General features: G+C 44.7%; 1 protein-coding gene across 1 annotated transcript in view; it reads left to right on the forward strand.

The window, feature by feature from the left end:
• Sptan1 (spectrin alpha, non-erythrocytic 1) overlaps nt 1-19518 on the forward strand; it is a 69275-nt gene that overhangs the window by 35330 nt on the left and 14427 nt on the right. Inside the window, exons 23-40 of the mRNA XM_029474455.1 lie at nt 33-181; nt 1205-1264; nt 2341-2539; nt 4892-4996; nt 5251-5274; nt 6092-6127; nt 8234-8281; nt 9344-9435; nt 9690-9834; nt 9926-10107; nt 12549-12648; nt 12760-12957; nt 13036-13182; nt 15756-15859; nt 15986-16148; nt 16468-16482; nt 17926-18057; nt 18272-18448. Of these exons, the coding sequence (XP_029330315.1) occupies nt 33-181; nt 1205-1264; nt 2341-2539; nt 4892-4996; nt 5251-5274; nt 6092-6127; nt 8234-8281; nt 9344-9435; nt 9690-9834; nt 9926-10107; nt 12549-12648; nt 12760-12957; nt 13036-13182; nt 15756-15859; nt 15986-16148; nt 16468-16482; nt 17926-18057; nt 18272-18448 (2076 nt within the window). The remainder of the gene's footprint in view (nt 1-32; nt 182-1204; nt 1265-2340; nt 2540-4891; nt 4997-5250; nt 5275-6091; nt 6128-8233; nt 8282-9343; nt 9436-9689; nt 9835-9925; nt 10108-12548; nt 12649-12759; nt 12958-13035; nt 13183-15755; nt 15860-15985; nt 16149-16467; nt 16483-17925; nt 18058-18271; nt 18449-19518) is intronic.

The following is a 19518-nucleotide window of genomic DNA, read 5'->3' on the forward strand; positions in this document are numbered from 1 at the left end:
AGCTCTCAGTCCTCTTCTTTTTTCTTTTGTAGGATTGGTGGAAAGTGGAAGTGAATGACCGGCAGGGTTTCGTGCCAGCTGCATATGTGAAGAAGCTGGACCCCGCCCAGTCAGCCTCGAGGGAGAACCTCCTGGAAGAGCAGGGCAGCATTGCTCTGCGGCAGGGGCAAATTGACAACCAGTAAGGGCTCAGATACACAGGACCGGCTAGACAGCATCTAGGGCTTAATCCAGTCCTCAAGCTAGATCAGTCAGTGTCTTGGGGTCTCTGGAGCCCTACGTCTTCTTTTCTATTTCCCTTAAGTCTCCTAACCCACCAGCCTCCATTTTAGAGCTCGGATTCTTGACTAATACCTTAATCTCACTTGGTTTTTTTCTGTGTTTCTGAGCTGCTTTTTCTAAAGCACATTTTGCTACTTGGTACAGTGTTAGCCTTTGTCTTGTTGACAAAATTCTTTTTGGGTTGGATTTTCAGATATCTTACCCCTTGGCTCTGCCTCCCTTGGACAGCTGTCTGGGAGCTGCTCTCTCTTCCTTTGCATTCAGAGAAAGGAATTTACTTTTTAAGATGGTTTTCTTCGTATCATACAGACAATTCCCATATTGCCCTATGTCTGTCCTATAGTCCGTACCTTATTCTGCTGATGAAATCAACAGCTTTGGGCATCTGGGGAATACAGGAATTATATTTCTAAGTCCAGTAGGGCTTAGAATAAGAGAGCTTTTCTGACATTAATGATCTTGAAATGACAAGAGCCATTTGTACACTTGCAGACTCTTTTACTTGTACTGCATAAACAAGGAGACGCTGGGGTTTATGTCATTATCCCAGACCTGGATCATAAATGTAAGAGCACAGAAGTTGATGGAGTTAGTGTTGCTGAGCTGGCGATTAGAGTCAGCACTGTCCTTTAGGTCTATTTTGTCCCCTGGCCTGCTCTGTGCAGTACAGGGACTGCTGCCTTACATGGAGCAGAGTTGTCAGGAACGTGAAGGTAAACTAACCCTCTCATTTAATTTTCCTGCTGTTTCTCCAGTGATTTCATTCATGGCCTGGGCTGCTTCTAAGAGCTTTTGAAGGATTCCTATGTTTTTCCCATTTCAAGCATCCGCCATCATGGCACCAGTTGGAGCTGCTGCTTTTTATTCCCATAGATTAATCCCACTAATGTGTGCATGCTTTTGCTGTACCCCCTCTGTGCAGGACACGCATAACTAAGGAGGCCGGCAGTGTATCTCTGCGTATGAAACAGGTGGAAGAACTGTGAGTAGGCTGAGAACCTGGCTGAGCTCCCATGTCACTGCTACACCTGTCCATTCCTCTCTGCCGCTCTTCTCCAAAGCACTTTCCATTGAGAAGGAGGTGGCGCAGGGGACCTGCCACATCTTCACAGCTTTGCTGCCTGTGGGAGAATCTCAGAACTGCTCTCCCTGGTTGCTTCTGCCTGCTTGTGTTTGGAATGGTGTTGGTTCACTCTAGTTTTGTGGTAGAGCAGGAGCAGTACTGTCCTCCATAAACCTGCAGCCAGTTCTGTTGTATTCCTCAATAGGGAGGCAACAAAGTGTGACTTAGAGGTTAGGGGCTCTGATTTCTGGTGACTGTTAACTTTTTGTTTGGGAAGCTTAGATTTAGTGATGTTTTTCAGATTTTTCTTTTAACTTTGAATTTCATTTCTTACTCAGATTTGTCATTTTTGTATCTTGAAAGATAGTGTTAGTTCAGCTTATAAGTCTTAGTTCTCATGGGCGAGAAAGTTCTTTTGATTCTTCTCAGGTCTTGTAGGTGATGGAGTTGTGTACAAACTGCACACTACCTGATATTCTTTCACTGCTCGAAAATAGAGATCACCATGGAAATGCCCTACTGGTCAGAGATGGAACTTCCTGTATTGGACTATATTAAAGCTCATATCTTCCCCCTCTTAGGGGCTGCTCAGAGAATTTTAAAACCAAGAAAATTCCTTTTATACATTATGTAGTTTGTCTTTATGTAGCTTCATTTCATCTCTCCAAACAGTCGCATGAAACCTTCGTTTCTATGCTAAGTACTTAGTTTTAGGCCTATGTGATCATAAAAGTTGTAAAATGCACCTGGGGTAAGTGTGCCTGGGCTGTAGTAACTCATGCAGTTACCACCAGTGTGTGCTTATCCCTAAGGCTGTAGTTTGAGTGCCTAGAATCCTCATCTTTGTGTGCTCTGATCCTTCGTTGCTAGGCATTATCATTACAATCTCATGCCTTGGATCACATCTCAGATACCTAGTGGTTGTCCTGTGTTAGCCTCTATGGTGAGCTAACTGCCTTCCTTGTCCATTGTGTTACCCTCTTGACTTCTGTCAGATATCAGTCTCTGCTGGAACTGGGTGAGAAGAGAAAAGGCATGTTGGAGAAGAGTTGCAAGAAGTTCATGTTGTTCCGGGAAGCAAACGAGTTACAGCAGTGGATCAATGAGAAGGAGGCTGCTCTAACGAATGAGGAGGTTGGCGCTGACTTGGAGCAGGTTGAGGTGCTGCAGAAGAAGTTTGATGACTTCCAGAAGGTATGGGAAGTCTACAGCATAGCTTCAAATTTGTGTAAATAGCTAGTTCTTGGGACTGGAGGAATGGCTCAGCAGTTAAGGGCACCCAGACAAGCAGATTCTGTTCCCAATACCCACATGGAGGCTCACAACCTGTAAGTCCAGTTTCCTTCCTCCACAGGTACCAGGTCCATATTTGGTACCCAGGCACCATACTCGTAAAGTTAATAATTTAAAAGAATTTAAGGGGGTAAAGAAATAGCTTAGAGGTCAAGAGCACAATGGCTATTCAGAAAGCACAGGTTTAATTCCTGGTGGCTTATACATGGGTCTTACAACTGTCTATATCTCATGTGTGTGGAACAGACATAGAGGGAAAACATGAATACATGCAAGAAGTGAGTAAAGTTCTTTTTTTGTTGTTGTTTTTGTTGTTGTTTTTGTTTTCGAGACAGGGTTTCTCTGTGTAGCCCTGGCTGTCCTGGAGCTCACTTTGTAGACCAGGCTGGCCACGAACTCAGAAATCCGCCTGCCTCTGCTTCCCAAGTGCTGGGATTAAAGGTGTGCGCCACCACTGCCTGGCAAACTTGGCTTTTAAATAGATTTTTTTTTAAAGAGTTGGTTGTTGGGGCTGGTGAGATGGCTCAGTGGGTAAGAGCACCCGACTGCTCTTCCGAAGGTCCAGAGTTCAGATCCCAGCAACCACATGGTGGCTCACAACCATCCGTAACAAGATCTGGTGCCCTCTTCTGGAGTGTCTGAAGACAGCTACAGTGTACTTACATATAATAAAGAAATACATCTTTAAAAAGAAAAAAAAGAGTTGGTTGTTGGGCCTGGAGAGATGGCTCAGTAGTTGAGAGCACTGACTGACTGCTCTTCCAGTGGACCAGGATTCAAATCCCAGCACCAAGATGGCAGCTGGCAACTGTCTGTAGCTCCCAAGATCTGACACCCACACAGACAAAACACCAGTGCGCATAAAATAAATTGTTTAAAAAAAGAGACAGTTGGTTCTTGATGGGCATGGTGTTACACATCTTTAATCCCAGCGCTTGGGAGACAGGGACAGGTGGATCTCTGAGTTCGGGACTACCCTAGTCTACAAAGTGAGTTCCTGGACAATCAGGGCTACACAGAGACCCTGTCCCAGAAAAGGTGGATTGTGTTGGCTCTCAGAACAGTGAGATGGTGCATTGGGTTAGGATACTTGCCACCAGGCCTGAGATTATTCTGAAGTCACACTGTAGGTCCTACATGGGGGAAGGAGAGAACCAACTTGCACAAGTTGTCCTCCAGCCTTATCCATCACTGGCGCACTCACCCACATCAAACACAGAAAAATAATACAGCAAAGCAAAACAAAAATGTTTTAACTAGTTCCTTTGGGTCTCAGCCAGCTTACTGAGGTGAAGATAACAACCCACGTTGTGTAGTTTCTCTGACTTAGAGTTCACTCTGTAGCTTCTGCGCATGTCCAGTGCTGGGGATGTGTAGCTCTTTTAAATGGACTTTATTAGCTTCTGATTTCAAGGAACGGCAGTGCTCTGTTTGTTGGTTTGTGTTTGGTCTGTTAAGACACAGTTGGCCCCGTAAATATCACTGTGTAGCTGAGGATGAGTTCGACCTTCTTCCTGCCTTCCCGTCCAGAGTATTAAGATGGCAGGTGTGCATCCTAATGCCCAGTTTTATGCAGTGAAAGGGATCTAACACAGGGAGCTACACCTGCATCCCTAGCCATGGTTGGTTGGTTATTTGAGACAGTGTCCCTTGTGGACCAGGCTGGTGTTGAATTTGCCCTTTAGTCCATACCAGCTTTGACTTCCTGATTATCTCATCTTCTTCACCAAGTATTGAGATTATAGTCATACACATTTTAAGAACCTTCTAAATTACTCAATTGTTGTATTTTTAGTTTTTACAAAAGGACCGTGCTAAGTGGTTCAGGCTGGCTTGGAACTCACTGTAGGGAACAAGCTGTTACTAAGATTTCATGCAGATTCCGTTTCAAGACTATAGCGCACACACATGTGCACACTATTATTCAACTATGCAATAGTTAAGTAATGTGCAGTATCCAGACAATTGAATACGACCAGGTGCATCAAGGAGTGACCTTTACAAGGATGAACCTTGAGAACATTACATTCAAAGAAGATGGTGGATGTGATGATGGTTGCATTAATCCCCTTTATCCCAGCACTTGGAAGGGAGAGACAGATGTCTAGTCTACATAATGAGTTGTAGGCCAGCCAAGGCTGTGTAGTGAGTCCCCTGTCTCAAAAGTTCATACTATTGATTCTGAACTATCTGTGTTCCCCTCTCCTTTGACTTGCTACTATATGTTTAGTCATTGTGTCTTTTACTTTTTAGGACCTGAAAGCCAATGAGTCTCGGCTGAAGGACATTAACAAAGTAGCGGAAGACCTGGAGTCTGAAGGTCTGATGGCAGAGGAAGTGCAGGCTGTGCAGCAGCAGGTAGGTGTTTGAGTCCGTCCTAGCCCCAGGGTCACATTTCATAACACAGGCTTGAGGTTTACGCTTCATCCCATACTCTCCCGAAGCTGTACAAGTTGAGTGTCTGTGGTGCCCTTGGTTTAAAGTTCCTAAGTTCCTTAAATAGATAAGTATTTTGCACTTAAGCATTTCCAGTCAGTTTCCAGGTGCATTTACTCCATGGCGTTCAGGAGCGTGTTTCCTCTGGACTGACACTGCTTTCCTTCTCCTTGTAGGAGGTGTATGGTGCGATGCCCAGGGTAAGTCACGGGCCATCCATATGGAACTTGGATTTAGCAAGGATTTAGATCTTGGGACTATGTAAAGGCAAGAGCTACAGAGTGACAGAGACCTTTTGTTGTCCATATCTCTTTCACATTTTACACATCTATGCTGCCTGTCAGTCTCTAGAACAAACGTTTAGGAGTTTTGATTTGGGTTTTGTTATTAGACTTATTTAGCTCAGACTAGCTACAATTTCACAGTTCTTCCACCTCAGCTGGGGTCACGGAGCTTACCGCCTTCCTGGTCACAACATGCTTGATCTTTATCTTTCTAATAATAATTCCAATATTTTTTCAAATAATTCTATGCGCATGGCATAAAGAAAAGATGGCCATTATGTTGAGGTTTGGTTTTTTTTTTTTTTTTTTTTTTCTCATTCCTTCTATCTCTTCTACTGTATTTGGGGAAAAAAACAATAGGGAGCTGTAGAGTTGGCTCAGCAGTTCCAAGAACTCGTTGCTCTTGCGGAGAATCTGAACTCAGTGCCAGCATCCACATGATGACTCACAACTATCCATAGCTTCATTCACAGAGGATATGATGGGCACCAGGCGTGCAGATGGTAAACATGTATACACACCGACAAAACGCTCATGCCCGCAAAATAAACCTTAAGGGGAAAAGAGGACATGATGATTCCTTTCAGGCAGACTTTGGTTGGTTGCTGGGCAGTCAGATGTGTTTCAGAGTGGTGCCGATGAGCTGTTGCGATTCCTCTGGGATCACAGCTGGTGACTGGGAAGGTGGTTCTGTGCTCTATGACAAGCTCCTAAGCTCTCCTTCTTTGACTAGGATGAAGCAGATTCCAAGACAGCCTCCCCATGGAAGGTAAGGGCTCCTTTCTACATTGCTAGTTCCAGGTGTTTTGCAGGAACTTGCAGTGTCTCATTTCTTTCTTGTGTGCCTTTTTCTTGGTGTCTAGCTTGACATGAACGTTTACTTGGCTAGAGTGTTCTTCTATATTCTGTTGTCTGTGGAACTAGGAGCGATAATGCACAGAAGCAGACTACCTAGTAAGGGTAGGACATCTTGATCCTAGAGTGCACCTCACCTGTCATTAGATGTTTCTACACAGCATGGCAGTTTCACTAAAATGATGTGAATAAGGTAGTAACTGAGGATGGGGATGACGATCACCATCCATTATCCAAATGACCTCACAGCAGATACCACTCTCGGTGCAGGGCTATCCCTGCACCAGAACAGCACAGCTCTGCCTAGGAGTGGGGTAGGAGGCTTGATGTACTGATGTACTGTGCTTCCAGCTAAGAAAATAGCACTGGCCAGGCTTGGTGGCGCATGCCTTTAATCCCAGCACTCGAGAGGCAGAGGCAGGCAAATTTCTGAGTTGGAGGCCAGCCTGGTCTACAGAGTGATTTCCAGGACAGCCAGGGCTACACAGAGAAACCCTGTCTAAAAACAAAAACAAAAACAAAACAAAAAAACAAACAAAAAAAGAAAACAGTACTGGCTACACACATTTTAGTTTTGCAGCAGCGTCTCTTCTGGCTAAGCTCCTCTGTGTGTGTGTGTGTGTGTGTGTGTGTGTGTGTGTGTGTGTGTGTAGGTGAAGCTACAAAGAAGTTATAGGTAGACTTCTGTTACATAGATATATACTCTCAAGACATAAAAGATAGCTTGGAAGCCCAGCAGAAAAGGCTTTCCATCACCGGCCTTCTGTGTTCACCCTTGTGCTGTTCAGTGCTCTTGTATAACCTATCTCAGCCTAGCTACATATTCCCTCATAGCTGTCTCATTAACTTGCTTTTTTTTTCTTTTAAGATATAGGACTTTTTCTTGTTTGACTCAGGTCTTCATATCCCACTGTTACTTTTTCTTATATCAAAATCTAATGAAGAGACAACTTCCTATCTGAATGCTCTGCTATGCTCTTCTAGAAATGTAAATTCTTTTGAAAATAGACTTTTATTTAAAAAAGGAAAATGAAACAAACAGGGTCTTGTAATTTGGGCCTGGCTAGTCGAGAACTTGCTACATAAACTGGGCTGATCTGGAAATCACTATGTAGAATAGGCTAGCATTGAACTCACAGAGCCACCACCTACCTTTGCCTCCCAAGTGCTAAAATTAAAGGCATGCACCACGATGCCTAGCTGAAAATACATACATTAGAATGACACTTGAGCTCTCCCTTATGTATTGTGTAGATCCAGGGGTGAAGGCTTGGCAACAGCTGCCTGTATCTGATGAGCCGTCTTTGCTGGCAGACTTAGGTCTCCTTGTGACTTGTCTCCTAGTTCTAAGAAGCTGTGAGAACGATGTTTCTGCCTTCTGATCCTGCCTATCACCCACATGTCTTCTAGAGTTCATGGGAACATTGATGGCTTCCCTCTCCTGCATCTAAGCTGAGCCCTACCTCCTCTTACCATTCTTGAAAGATTTTGAGCCAAGAGGAGTATGTTTTGTTTTGATTATAAAATGTGTGGGATAGGACATTGTGCGGCTCCTTGGGTGTTTACAAGGGTCTGCATTGTGGAGAAAAAGCTCAGTCATTGGCTTGTTTCCCTTTTCCTTCAGGACACTGTTAGAAACCACAGTCCAGTAACCATATTATCCATGGAAGGAGTCATTTTTATACCTCACTAGTAACTAGTCACAGCAGCCAGTGTTTGTAGATCTGTTTTCTGAGGGTTATTTGGTGTGGACAAGAAAGTACACCATGACGCTGAACTGCCCTTCCTTCAGCTGCTGTCCTCAGGGTTTCACTCTCTCCTGGGTAGGCCTCACCCTGCAGCCATCTCCACTTAGGTACTTGGTGTTTTCTCACACTTTTCAGTAGTCTGTACTTCAGATGTTGCCAATGTCTGTGTAGGGTTCTGTGGATTGACTGTTGGGACCTACCTGGTGTCAGTAGCAGATGTGTCTCTGAGTGGACAGGGTCTTAATTGGTTTTTCTTTGCTCTCCTCTCACAGTCTGCTCGACTGATGGTCCACACAGTGGCTACCTTCAACTCCATCAAGGTAAGAAGTGGTGACCAGCTATCCTGCTTATCCTTGCTCTTCTCTACTATCTTTCTTACTTGACAACAGTAGGGGGCTTGTCCTTGTGGTGGAGCATGCTAGGACCAGGCCTACTTCTATAGGTCTCAGAAACATACACAAGCATCCTCATTACATGCCTAGAGTTGTGAAATAGCTTGATTAAGTTTCTTTTTTTTTTTTTTTTAAGATTTATTTATTTATTTTATGTAAGTACACTGTAGCTGTCTTCAGACACTCCAGAAGAGGGAGTCAGATCTTGTTGCAGATGGTAGTGAGCCATCATGTGGTTGCTGGGATTTGAACTCTGGACCTTCGGAAGAGCAGTCGAGTGCTCTTACCCACTGAGCCATCTCACCAGCCCCTTGATTAAGTTTCTATTGCTATGACAAAACACTATGGCCAAGGCAATTTATAAAGTGTTTAATTAGGCTTATGATTTCAGGATAGAGTCCATGATGGCATGGCAGCAGGAATAGTTAAGACTCTCATACAAACAGGAAGCAGAGAGAATACATATAGAGAATGGCCAGTCTTCTGACACCTCAAAGCCTGTTCCTATCCCCTAGTGATACATCTTCCCCAACAGAGCCTGTTCCTTCCCAAACATCCAAAGGGGACCAAGTATTCAAACATGAGCCTATGAGAGTCATTCTCACTCAGACCTGCACAGAGCAGGGATGAAAACCTTCGCTGGGATTTCCAGTAGAATAGGAGCCTTACCCAGTTGTGCTCTGGTCCAAGACTTCATTGGTTGTAGTACTGAGAGAAGATTCTCAGATGTCTCCATTTGGCAGTTACTTGTAGACACCATATGCCCAGCACCAAAGCTAGTTTATCCAGTGTTGCAAATGTTTCTAAGTCAGGCATTTGGGGGGTTTGGAGGTTATTAGATATGACTTTATTTGCTCTTCAAAAGATTTCTGTTGTGGTTCGCTGCTGTTTGCAAGAAAATGAAAAATTACAAGCACTTATTTTCCCAAGGTCTGGTTGTGGGTGTGGCAGACAGGTTAGAAGAGAACTGACATTACCGTTCTCCTGTAGGAGCTGAATGAGCGTTGGCGGTCCCTGCAACAGCTGGCTGAGGAACGTAGCCAGCTCTTGGGCAGTGCACACGAAGTACAGAGGTTTCACAGGTGAGGGTACCAAGCATTAGCTGGGACAGGAGGAAATAACTTTGCCCCTCATAGACGAGGCTTGCTGAGTGGGATCTCAGCATAAGTAGCTATGCCTTACTGATGTTTGGGGTCTTAACATCAAAGCCATGTAAGAACAGTGGATGCTGTTAATCCTGGTGGGAGTGAATGTGTGCAACTACGACAGATATGCATGTGCCAACCCTGGGACAAGGCAATGGTGCTTGTCACTCACTCATGTGTCTTACCTCCAGAGATGCTGATGAAACCAAAGAATGGATCGAAGAGAAGAATCAGGCTCTGAACACAGACAACTATGGCCATGATTTAGCTAGTGTCCAGGCCCTTCAGCGCAAACATGAAGGCTTTGAGAGGGACCTTGCAGCTCTTGGTGACAAGGTGAGAGAGATGCTTGAGGAAAGCTGAGGCCTGAACTCTGCCAGACAGAGCTGTTTCCCTGAATAATGTTCTTACAACTCTTTGCTCATAGGTGAATTCCCTTGGAGAAACAGCCCAAAGGCTGATCCAGTCCCACCCTGAATCTGCAGAGGACTTAAAGGAAAAGTGCACAGAGTTAAACCAGGCCTGGACCAGCCTAGGGAAGCGTGCAGACCAGCGCAAGGCCAAATTGGGTGACTCCCATGATCTGCAGCGCTTCCTTAGCGATTTCCGGTAAAAAACAAATGTCTTAGTTATGTTTCTATTTCTGTGATAAAATACCATGACCAAGTCAGCTTATGAAAGAAACTGTTTATTTGGGGCTCACAGTTTCGGAGAGCTAAGGGCCCCTAACCATCATGGCAAGACACAACAGCAGGCATGGCACTGGAACCGGAACCGAGAGCTCATCCCCGCCCCGCCCCCTCTCTCTTTCTGTTTTTTTGAGAGTTTCTCTGTGTAGCTCTGGCTGTCCTGGAGCTCACTTTGTAGACCAAGTTGGTCTTGAACTCAGAGATGCCCCTGCCTCTGCCTGTGAGTAAAGCCTCTTGCCACCACTGTCCAGCTGAGAGCTCACATTTTGAGGCACAAGTTAAAGGCAGGAGAAACTAACTAGGAATGGAGAGGCTTGTGGAGTCAGCGCCCAGTGATACACCTCCAGCAAGCCCACACTCCCTGATCCTTCCCAAACATTTCCACCAGGCAGGGAACAAGCATTCTCATATATGAGCCTGTGTCAGTCATTCAGATAGCATGTGAAGTGTCATTCAAAGATTCTTGCTACATAGGACCTTTGTAATAGTCAATTTTATTATAAAAGTAACCATGTATAAAAAATATACTCAAACTACCAATTGCCAAAAATCTACAGTAAGTCTATTCCTGTATGCACTGTGGGTTTATGCATGTACACTCAGGTTCATGTCACCTTACCAACTGTGTTTTCTTCTTTAAATACATATTTCATATAATATAGAATTTATTCATATGTCATATAATTAATCTTTTCTACCACCATTTTTATTGAAATTAGTTTCAGTGTCACAGAGAAGTTGAAAGAGTCGTACAAGAGCAACTGGTATTGTTGCCTGTTGTCACCACTTAATTTAGTTGACATTCTCATTAATTGTAGGTTCTTTTGTTTTCTGAGCAATGGCAAATAGGTTGTAGGTCAGATTTCCCATGATCCAGTGCCCCTGTCTTCTAATGGCTGGATGACACGTCACTAAGTGGATGATCACGGACAACATGATTTCTGTGGTCAGACACTCCCTCTCTTGGATGGGAGCCAGCAAAGGATAACCCTCCACTTCCCAGGCTTAGGCTCTCTAGAAAAGCAGGAAGTACACTTAATCACTGGACAGTCGCCTATTTGTTGTTTTCTCTGAAGAATTTTGGGTTTTATTTTGGGATTTTTGTGCCTTTGGGTTTTTTTAGTTACTTTTTTTCTTTCCAAAAACTTTGATTATTACATTTATTTATTGAATTATGTCTATGTATACATGCTTGTGTGCCACAACTCCCCTGTGAATGGTAAAAGAAGTCAGTTCTCTCTACCAATGTACTTATATCAAAGGCAGGACTGTACTCTCTGAACCATCTTGTTGCCCACATCCTGAGACTCCTTTTTTACTTTACCACTTACATATTTATTTATTTGGGGTTTTGGGGGCAGGGTTTCTCTATGTAGTCCTAGCTGTCTTGGAACTTGCTATATAGACAGCTCCAGCTCAGAAACCTGCCTCTCCCTTTGAGCACTGGGTTAAAAGGTATGCACCTCCACAGCCCACCCTCTTCTTTCATCAAACAATACTACAGCTGGGCATGGTGGCACACGCCTTTAAGGCAGAGGCAGGCAAATTTCTGAATTCAAGGCCAGCCTGGTCTACAGAGTGAGTTCCAGGACACCCAGGACTACACAGAGAAACCCTGCCTCCAAAAACAAAAAAAGAAAAAGAAAAAACTATACTACAATTGTATCATGCCTGCTTTTGCAAACCCTCATATGGACTCCCTCTTACTCTCTTTGAAATCATAGCCTCTTTTTTTTGTTGTTGGGAGTGTGTGTGTGTGTGTGTGTGTGTGTGTGTGTGTGTGTGTGTGATACAATGTTTCTTTTTTGTATATGTTTCAGGGATGACCTTTTGGCATTGGATAACCAATTGTGCTTATCCCCTGGGAAACTGTCTCTTCATCTCAGAATTGCTTGCCCTTTCTACATTAGCATGTCCATTGGCATTGTTCTTGTTCAGGATGTTTAAGCAGATACTTTGCTGAGACTACTGACATATTTACAAAACTTTTGCCCCCTTGTCTGCATGATCCTGAGCCTTAGGTGCAGGACTTTTAGCCCAGTGCTCAAAGGGAGAGGCAGGTTGTTTCTGAGCTCCAGGCTTACCTGTCTACATAGCAAGTTCCAAGACAGCTAGGACTACACAGACTTGGTGTTGTGGATAGGTGTAACAGTTGGGACTGTGCTTCATGACTTGACAGATGAAGGATCCCCCTTTTTTTGGTAACACAAATAAGCTATATAACCCAGTCCTGTTCAATTTATGTCTAGGTTAACCTAAAATAATCCTCTAATGCAGAAGCGATACAACTGGTTCCTAGACAGAGGCCTGCTTGATTTCCAGAGAGTGTAGTAAATATTCCTCTGTGAATCTTGTTTCTAGGGACCTCATGTCTTGGATCAATGGAATACGAGGGTTGGTATCTTCAGATGAACTAGCCAAGGACGTCACTGGAGCTGAGGCTTTGCTGGAGCGACACCAGGTAGGTCCTGCTGGCCTAGTGGCCTTAGCCGTCCCCGGCTTGGGAACCAGGGCTTGACACTAGTATGGGCATCTTCAGCAAGTTATCTAATCCCTTTACTCCTCTTGGCAGGAACACCGGACAGAAATTGATGCCAGGGCTGGCACTTTCCAGGCATTTGAGCAGTTTGGGCAGCAGCTGTTAGCTCACGGGCACTATGCCAGCCCGGAGATCAAAGAGAAACTTGATATTCTTGACCAGGAGCGCACAGACCTGGAGAAGGCCTGGGTCCAGCGCAGGATGATGCTGGACCACTGCCTGGAGTTGCAGGTGTGTACATTATGTCTCATCAGGTATTTTCTTAGAAGTGGCCAACTCCTCCTTCACACCTACTTGTCCACTCTGTAGCTGTTCCATCGGGACTGTGAACAAGCAGAAAACTGGATGGCTGCCCGGGAGGCCTTCCTAAACACAGAAGACAAAGGAGACTCGCTGGACAGCGTGGAGGCACTGATCAAAAAACATGAAGACTTTGACAAAGCTATCAATGTCCAGGTGGGTCCTGGACCTCGAGGTCCTATGCTGGATTTGCCCTGAGTCACATCTTATTTGTAGCCAGGAGTACATAGTGAGAATCTTCCCTTAAACAAACAGGTGCAGTGGAGTACTGCCTACTATGCTCGAGGGTCCTGAGTTCGGCAAAAAAACTCACACCAACTAAGATTTTCATACCAGTTACAAAACAGAAACATTATATTGGGCTGGCTACATGGCTTCCTGGTTAAGAGTACATATTTACTGCTCTTGGAGAGGAATTGATTTCAACTCTCAGCATCCTCAAGTGGCTCACAAGTACATGGAACTCCAGCTCCGGGTGCTTATGTCTCTCTCTGCTGCAGGCACCCACACTCAGCCTTTACATGTGCATGAACACATACCTGTAATGAAAAATATTTTTTTTTTAAAAAAAAAGTATATTCTGTCATACATCCAATGAATACTTCCAATGAATGTTGTAAAAATGTGTATATGAAGAACTATTTTTTTTAAATGGGCCATATGTGGTAGCACATCTTTATTCCTGCAAGTACTGAAAAAGCAGAGACATATGTCTTGAGTTTGAGGCTAGCCTGGCCTACAAAGCCAGCTCTAGGCCAGCCAAGGCTACATAGTGAGACCATGTCTCAAAACAATAACAAGAAACCTCGAAATAGCAGCTTGGTGTAACACTCCTATAATCTCAGCATATGGGAAGCTGAGGCAGAAAGATGGAGTTTAAGTCTGGGCTACGTGACAAAACTGTTTCCAAAGAAACAAAAAAAGAAAGTTTACAACCCAGGGCTAGAACACTGTTGAGTGTGCCACAGACCCTGGGGTCATCACACAGTCACAAACAGCAAGCGCTTAAATCCTTGGGTGAAGCCGGGCGTGGTGGCACACGCCTTTAATCCCAGCACTCAGGAGGCAGAGGCAGGTGGATTTCTGAGTTCGAGGCCAGCCTGGTCTACAGAGCAAGTTCCAAGACAGTCAGGGCTACACAAGAGAAACCCTGTCTCGGGGAGAAAAAAAAATTCTTGTGTGAGAAAACAGTAGAAGAAACAAAATTCAAAGGAAGCCTATTGGATAAAGTGCACAAAGACTGGACTTTGATCCCTAGAACCCAAAATCTACTTGTGATGTATGTGCTTGCAATCTACATGTGATATACATGCTTGTAATCTCAGCTGTGGGCTCACTGGCTGGCCAGCCTAATTAGTAAGAGACCCTTTCAAAAAACAAAGCTGAGGTTCCTAAGCAGTGGCACCAAAGGCTGGCATCTGGTGTGTATATGTATGCGTGCAGCTACACACTACACACACATACACACACACACACACACAGATATACACATACATAGAAAAAAACCTCAAGCTAGGTGGTGGGAGCACACACCTTTAGGCTCAGCACCTGGGAGGCAGAAGCAGGAGAAATCTCCATGAGTTTGAGGCCAGCCTGGTCTATAGAGTGAGTTCTAGGACAGCCAGGACTACACAGAGAAACACTGTCTAAAAAAAGAAAGGGGGCGTGGGTCCTCAAATCAGTTCTGTATTATGGAATGATGACACAGCTGGAGCTCCCTGGTACAGTACTTGCCTAACATGAAACTTGGGTTCAGACCACAGCCCTTCAAAACATAACAATGGAATAGAAAAAGTTTAAGTTGTTTATGAGTATTTGTGTGCTGTTTCTAAGTATATATAGCATGTGTGTGCAGTTCCCTCAGAAACCAGAAGGTAAGTGATCCTGTAGAAGTAGAGTAGAATTATAAGGAGCCACATGGTTGCTGGGAACAAAACCCAGGTCCTCTGCAAGTGCTCTTAATGGCTAAGACATCTGTCCAGCCCCCAGATTTGTTCTATTTTGTATTTTGAGATGGGGGTCTTTCTGGGTAGTCCTGCCTACCCTGGAAGTGGCTATGTGAAACAGGCCTTGAACTCACAGACACAGAGATCTACCTGCCCCTGCTGGGATTAAAGGCATGTGTCACCATACCCAGCCTCCCTTCTCCCTCCCCCCCAAAAATTTTTTTTGTAATTATATTTATTATATTTATATGAGTACACTGTCATTGTTTCACTCTCTTCAGACACACCAGAAGAGGGCATTGGATTCCATTACAGATGGTTGTGAGCCACCATGTGGTTGCAGAAATTGAACTTAGGACCTCTGGAAGAGCAGTCAATGCTCTTAACCACTGAGCCACCTCTCCAGCCCCCACCCCCCAAAATATTTTTTAGGGCAAAATATTATGTTGTGATAACATAATTCACTAAAACAAGGAACAAAATAGATAGCTTTAACTTGAAAACCATTTTGTTGAAAACAGGGCAGTCATCATTTTATGATTCTAATTTGTTAGACATCTGCTGGTGTCCCTACACTTGGACACCTCAGCATGACCTTAAGTCCTCTTGAATTAAACCCTACTCTAGTAATGATGATAATCAGGCTGGCTTCTAAAGTGTCAATGTGTTCCGATCCTGCTACCAGTTAGTTTCGTCACTCAAAGTGTAACTATCTCTTCTGACAACTATCAGGCTGACAGGCTTTCTTCAGCCCACCCTGACCTCTTTGCCTGTTGCCCTTAGGAGGAAAAGATAGCTGCCCTGCAGGCCTTTGCCGACCAGCTCATTGCCGTTGACCACTATGCCAAGGGAGACATTGCAAACCGACGCAATGAGGTCCTTGACCGGTAGGTGTCCTGCAATGGTGACAGTCCCCAGCTCTGAGAGAATGAATGTCCACATGTAAGAAGCCATACCTACTCCTGCTTCTTCTCTTACTGGAAAGAACACTCATATTTGATCTTCACTCTCAGGTGGCGCCGCCTAAAAGCCCAGATGATTGAGAAAAGGTCAAAACTGGGAGAATCTCAAACACTTCAGCAGTTCAGCCGGGATGTGGATGAGATTGAAGCCTGGATCAGTGAGAAGTTACAGACAGCCAGCGATGAGTCATACAAGGACCCCACCAACATCCAGGTAAGGGGCTCCTAGGACACTTGTTCTGAAGTGCCTTGTCACTGAGTAGAGCTGTTAAATGGGACTCTTTAAGGGAGTACACCTATAAAACTGTGTGTTCCATGGTAAAGCTTAGAAAAAGTCCACTGGGTCAGTAGAGCCATTTGAAAGCTACTCCCTTGCTAGACTCTGTCGAAGCTATAACATGTCTAATGGACCTGCCCCTGTGCTGTTCCCATGCACTGAACTTCCTGGGAAAGTATGATGGCAGAGTGAGGCTCTAATAGCTGAGACATGTTCATATCAGTTACTGAATTCTTCTTTCCATCTGTTTTTGTAGCTTTCCAAGCTGTTGGTAAGTTTTTCACACTTTTAAGAGTTGTAGATATTTGAGCTCTGGGATTTATGTTCTACTCTGTAGAGTACTGTTACTGTGGTTACATCTGGTCCACTGGTGTCTGTACATCCATCATCAGTCTAATCCCCAGTCACTCCATCCAAGTGTCCCTGTGAGATGTGGCTTTCTCTGTTGTAATTAGCATGTAGTACCTATCTCCTCCTCCCTGTTTCATCATCCAGGCAAGTTTTGTACAACCATGTTTGATTTGGGGGGCAGTAGTTGACCATTTCCTTTCAAGAGGCACTCTTGAAAATAGAATATTTTCCTGGGCTCAGGGTGTCAAGTGGCCTGGGCAGGGCAGGCTAGCTTGGGGTAAATCCAGTGCATACTCCGGCTAGTGTCCAGCGGTGCTGGCCCAGAGAACTGGAATAGCAAGATGTGCTTCCAGATCTAAGCAGACATCATTCATAAAAAGATAGATACATCTTTTGCCACACGACTTAAAAGGCCCAGAACTGGGAAGGGAAAATAAAGCTGTAGAAGAGAATAAATGGGTTTGGACTGGCAGTGATGAGAGCAGGCACCAGAGACGGCACTGTCAGGATATGTGGGTGAGAGCTCTTGAGGCCTCATGCTGGGGCCGCAGCCAGGATCCCTCCCTGAAACAATCGCTGCCTCTCAAATGAAACATTGAGTGCAGAATCTTGGCCAACTAAACTGTTTTGTTTTATTTCTCTTAGTTTTCTTTCTCCAGTAACATCCCTGAGACTGTTTCTCACTTGCCCTCTGATTTTCCCAAAATGATGTTACAGCTGCTGTATCCTCACAATCATCTCTCCTAAGTGTTTCATGCAGCACCCTTGTTTCTTAACAAATTCTTAGGGAAAGCCCCCAGCTTTCTCTACCTGGCAAAAGTAAAATTCAGCCTGCCTTTTAAAAAGACTGGGTTTTAGCAGCCTCATGTTTTGATAATGACAGTTACCAAATTGTCATCAACAGAGGAACCGCTGCAGCCTTCAGATGCATTCCTGCTATAGGTGGTAGAACAGCCGATATATGTTACCAGTCAGGGGTTCTGTCCAGGAAGGCTAAAGACATGGGTTGACATTGGTACACAGTTAGATGCAGAACTGAAATTGGCCCCTCTATCTCATACCAAACATAAAAAAAATAAAAAATTTTGAGGCTTTGCTCCCAGCCTGCTAGTGAGCTGTTCAGAGCTGGCTTTTACCCTACTGCCTCTGACTAGTTAGTTTCCCTTTCTGGCCTAAACCTACCTCTGCTGGGCACCTATGGACCTCAGACCACAGCACCACACAAGCTGTGGTGGCTTTCTGTCCACGCCAATGCTTGCTTTGTTCCTTACCCACCCTGTACTCCCTTCCTCCTGAGCGTATCTTTTGCCTTAAGAACAAACCTGGTAAGAACTGCCTCTAAACAGTGGTTTGGTATTTTCAGAGCAAGCACCAGAAGCACCAAGCCTTTGAGGCAGAACTGCACGCCAATGCTGACCGAATCCGTGGAGTTATTGACATGGGCAACTCCCTCATTGAGCGTGGGGCCTGTGCTGGCAGTGAGGATGCTGTCAAGGTATGGTTCAGGGGCCATACTAACTCCAGAAAGAATGATAGCACTCCACCATCCACCGTACTACACCTGATACTACCTGAGACCTACAATCTCTGGAATTCAAAAACACAGTTCCTCTGATTGTTTCCACATCCACTTTGTCTCTGATTTGGGTCTTAGGAATGGGCCCTACAGAGATCTTCCTATCCCAAGTTTCTCCCCATCTCTTTTTAAGGCCCGCCTGGCTGCCCTTGCAGACCAGTGGCAGTTCCTGGTGCAGAAGTCAGCTGAGAAGAGCCAGAAGCTAAAAGAGGCAAATAAGCAGCAGAACTTCAACACTGGGATCAAAGACTTTGACTTCTGGCTCTCTGAGGTAACGTCAGGTGGTTCTTGCTCCCCACGATCAGGGAATTTCTAGGTATTTGGGTACTGAATGGTTTGGTCATCCAGCCGCCCAAATTATAAAAGGGAAACTGCTTCAGAGTCTTGAACAGAAGTCCTCACAGTGAGATAGGTTCAGATTGCTGCTAGGTATTGCTAAAACAGTGAGTAAAGAGGTTGAGAGCAGAAAGTGATTTTAGAAGATGCTGGATAACAGCCTTCTTCCCAAGGGAGTAATAGAGGAAGAGATTGGGCGGGAGAGGTAGGCAGTTCCAGGAGACTGTACCAATAGAACAAAAAGGGCAGAGAGGAAGGGAGCCAGAGACAAGGCATATGTAGGAAACTGGCAAGCAGAGGCTCTAAAGTGGGTGATTTTAGAGAAGACCACTGTGAACCTCTCTAGTCTGTATGCATCACCTGAATTGTTTTAAATTTGCATTTTATATGATTGAGTTCACAATGTCATTTTTCATTAGTATATATGGAGAAGTGTTATCCCATGTCACTAAAATTCTCCCCAAACATTTGTGTATGAGGGAGTCCAAAGAGTCTTAGCATGGTTTAAGCATTCCCGTCTGGCTGCCACTAAGGGGTCCCTAGAGTGCAGGCCTCAGTGAGCATCTGAGTACACTGCTCATCTGTGTTATTTGTCCTAGGAGCTTTGTCGCTGTAGGTTGCTCTTTGCCCCGACATTCAAGAGAAGGCTTGGCTATACCTCCATCCCTACCTTAGTCATTTAGACCTAGCTTAGTATGCAGAACAGAGGGTGACTCCTTGGGGCACACCTTTAACCCCAGAAGAAGAACTAACCAAACAGTGAAGGTGGTGGTGACCCATGCCTTTAATCCCAGCACTCGGGAGGCAAAGACAAGTGGATCTCTTGAATTGGAGGCTAGTCTGGTTTACAGAGCAAGTTCCAGGACAGCCAGGACTACACAGAGAAACCCTGTCTTGGAAACAAAAAAAAAAAAACAAAACAAAATAAAAAAATTGAAGAACGAGAAATTAAGCCGGGCGTGGTGGCACACGCCTTTAATCCCAGCACTTGGGAGGCAGAGGCAGGCGGATTTCTGAGTTCGAGGCCAGCCTGGTCTACAAAGT

The sequence above is a fragment of the Mus caroli genome, chromosome 2, assembly GCF_900094665.2.
Source record: "Mus caroli chromosome 2, CAROLI_EIJ_v1.1, whole genome shotgun sequence".
Lineage (NCBI taxonomy): Eukaryota > Metazoa > Chordata > Mammalia > Rodentia > Muridae > Mus > Mus caroli.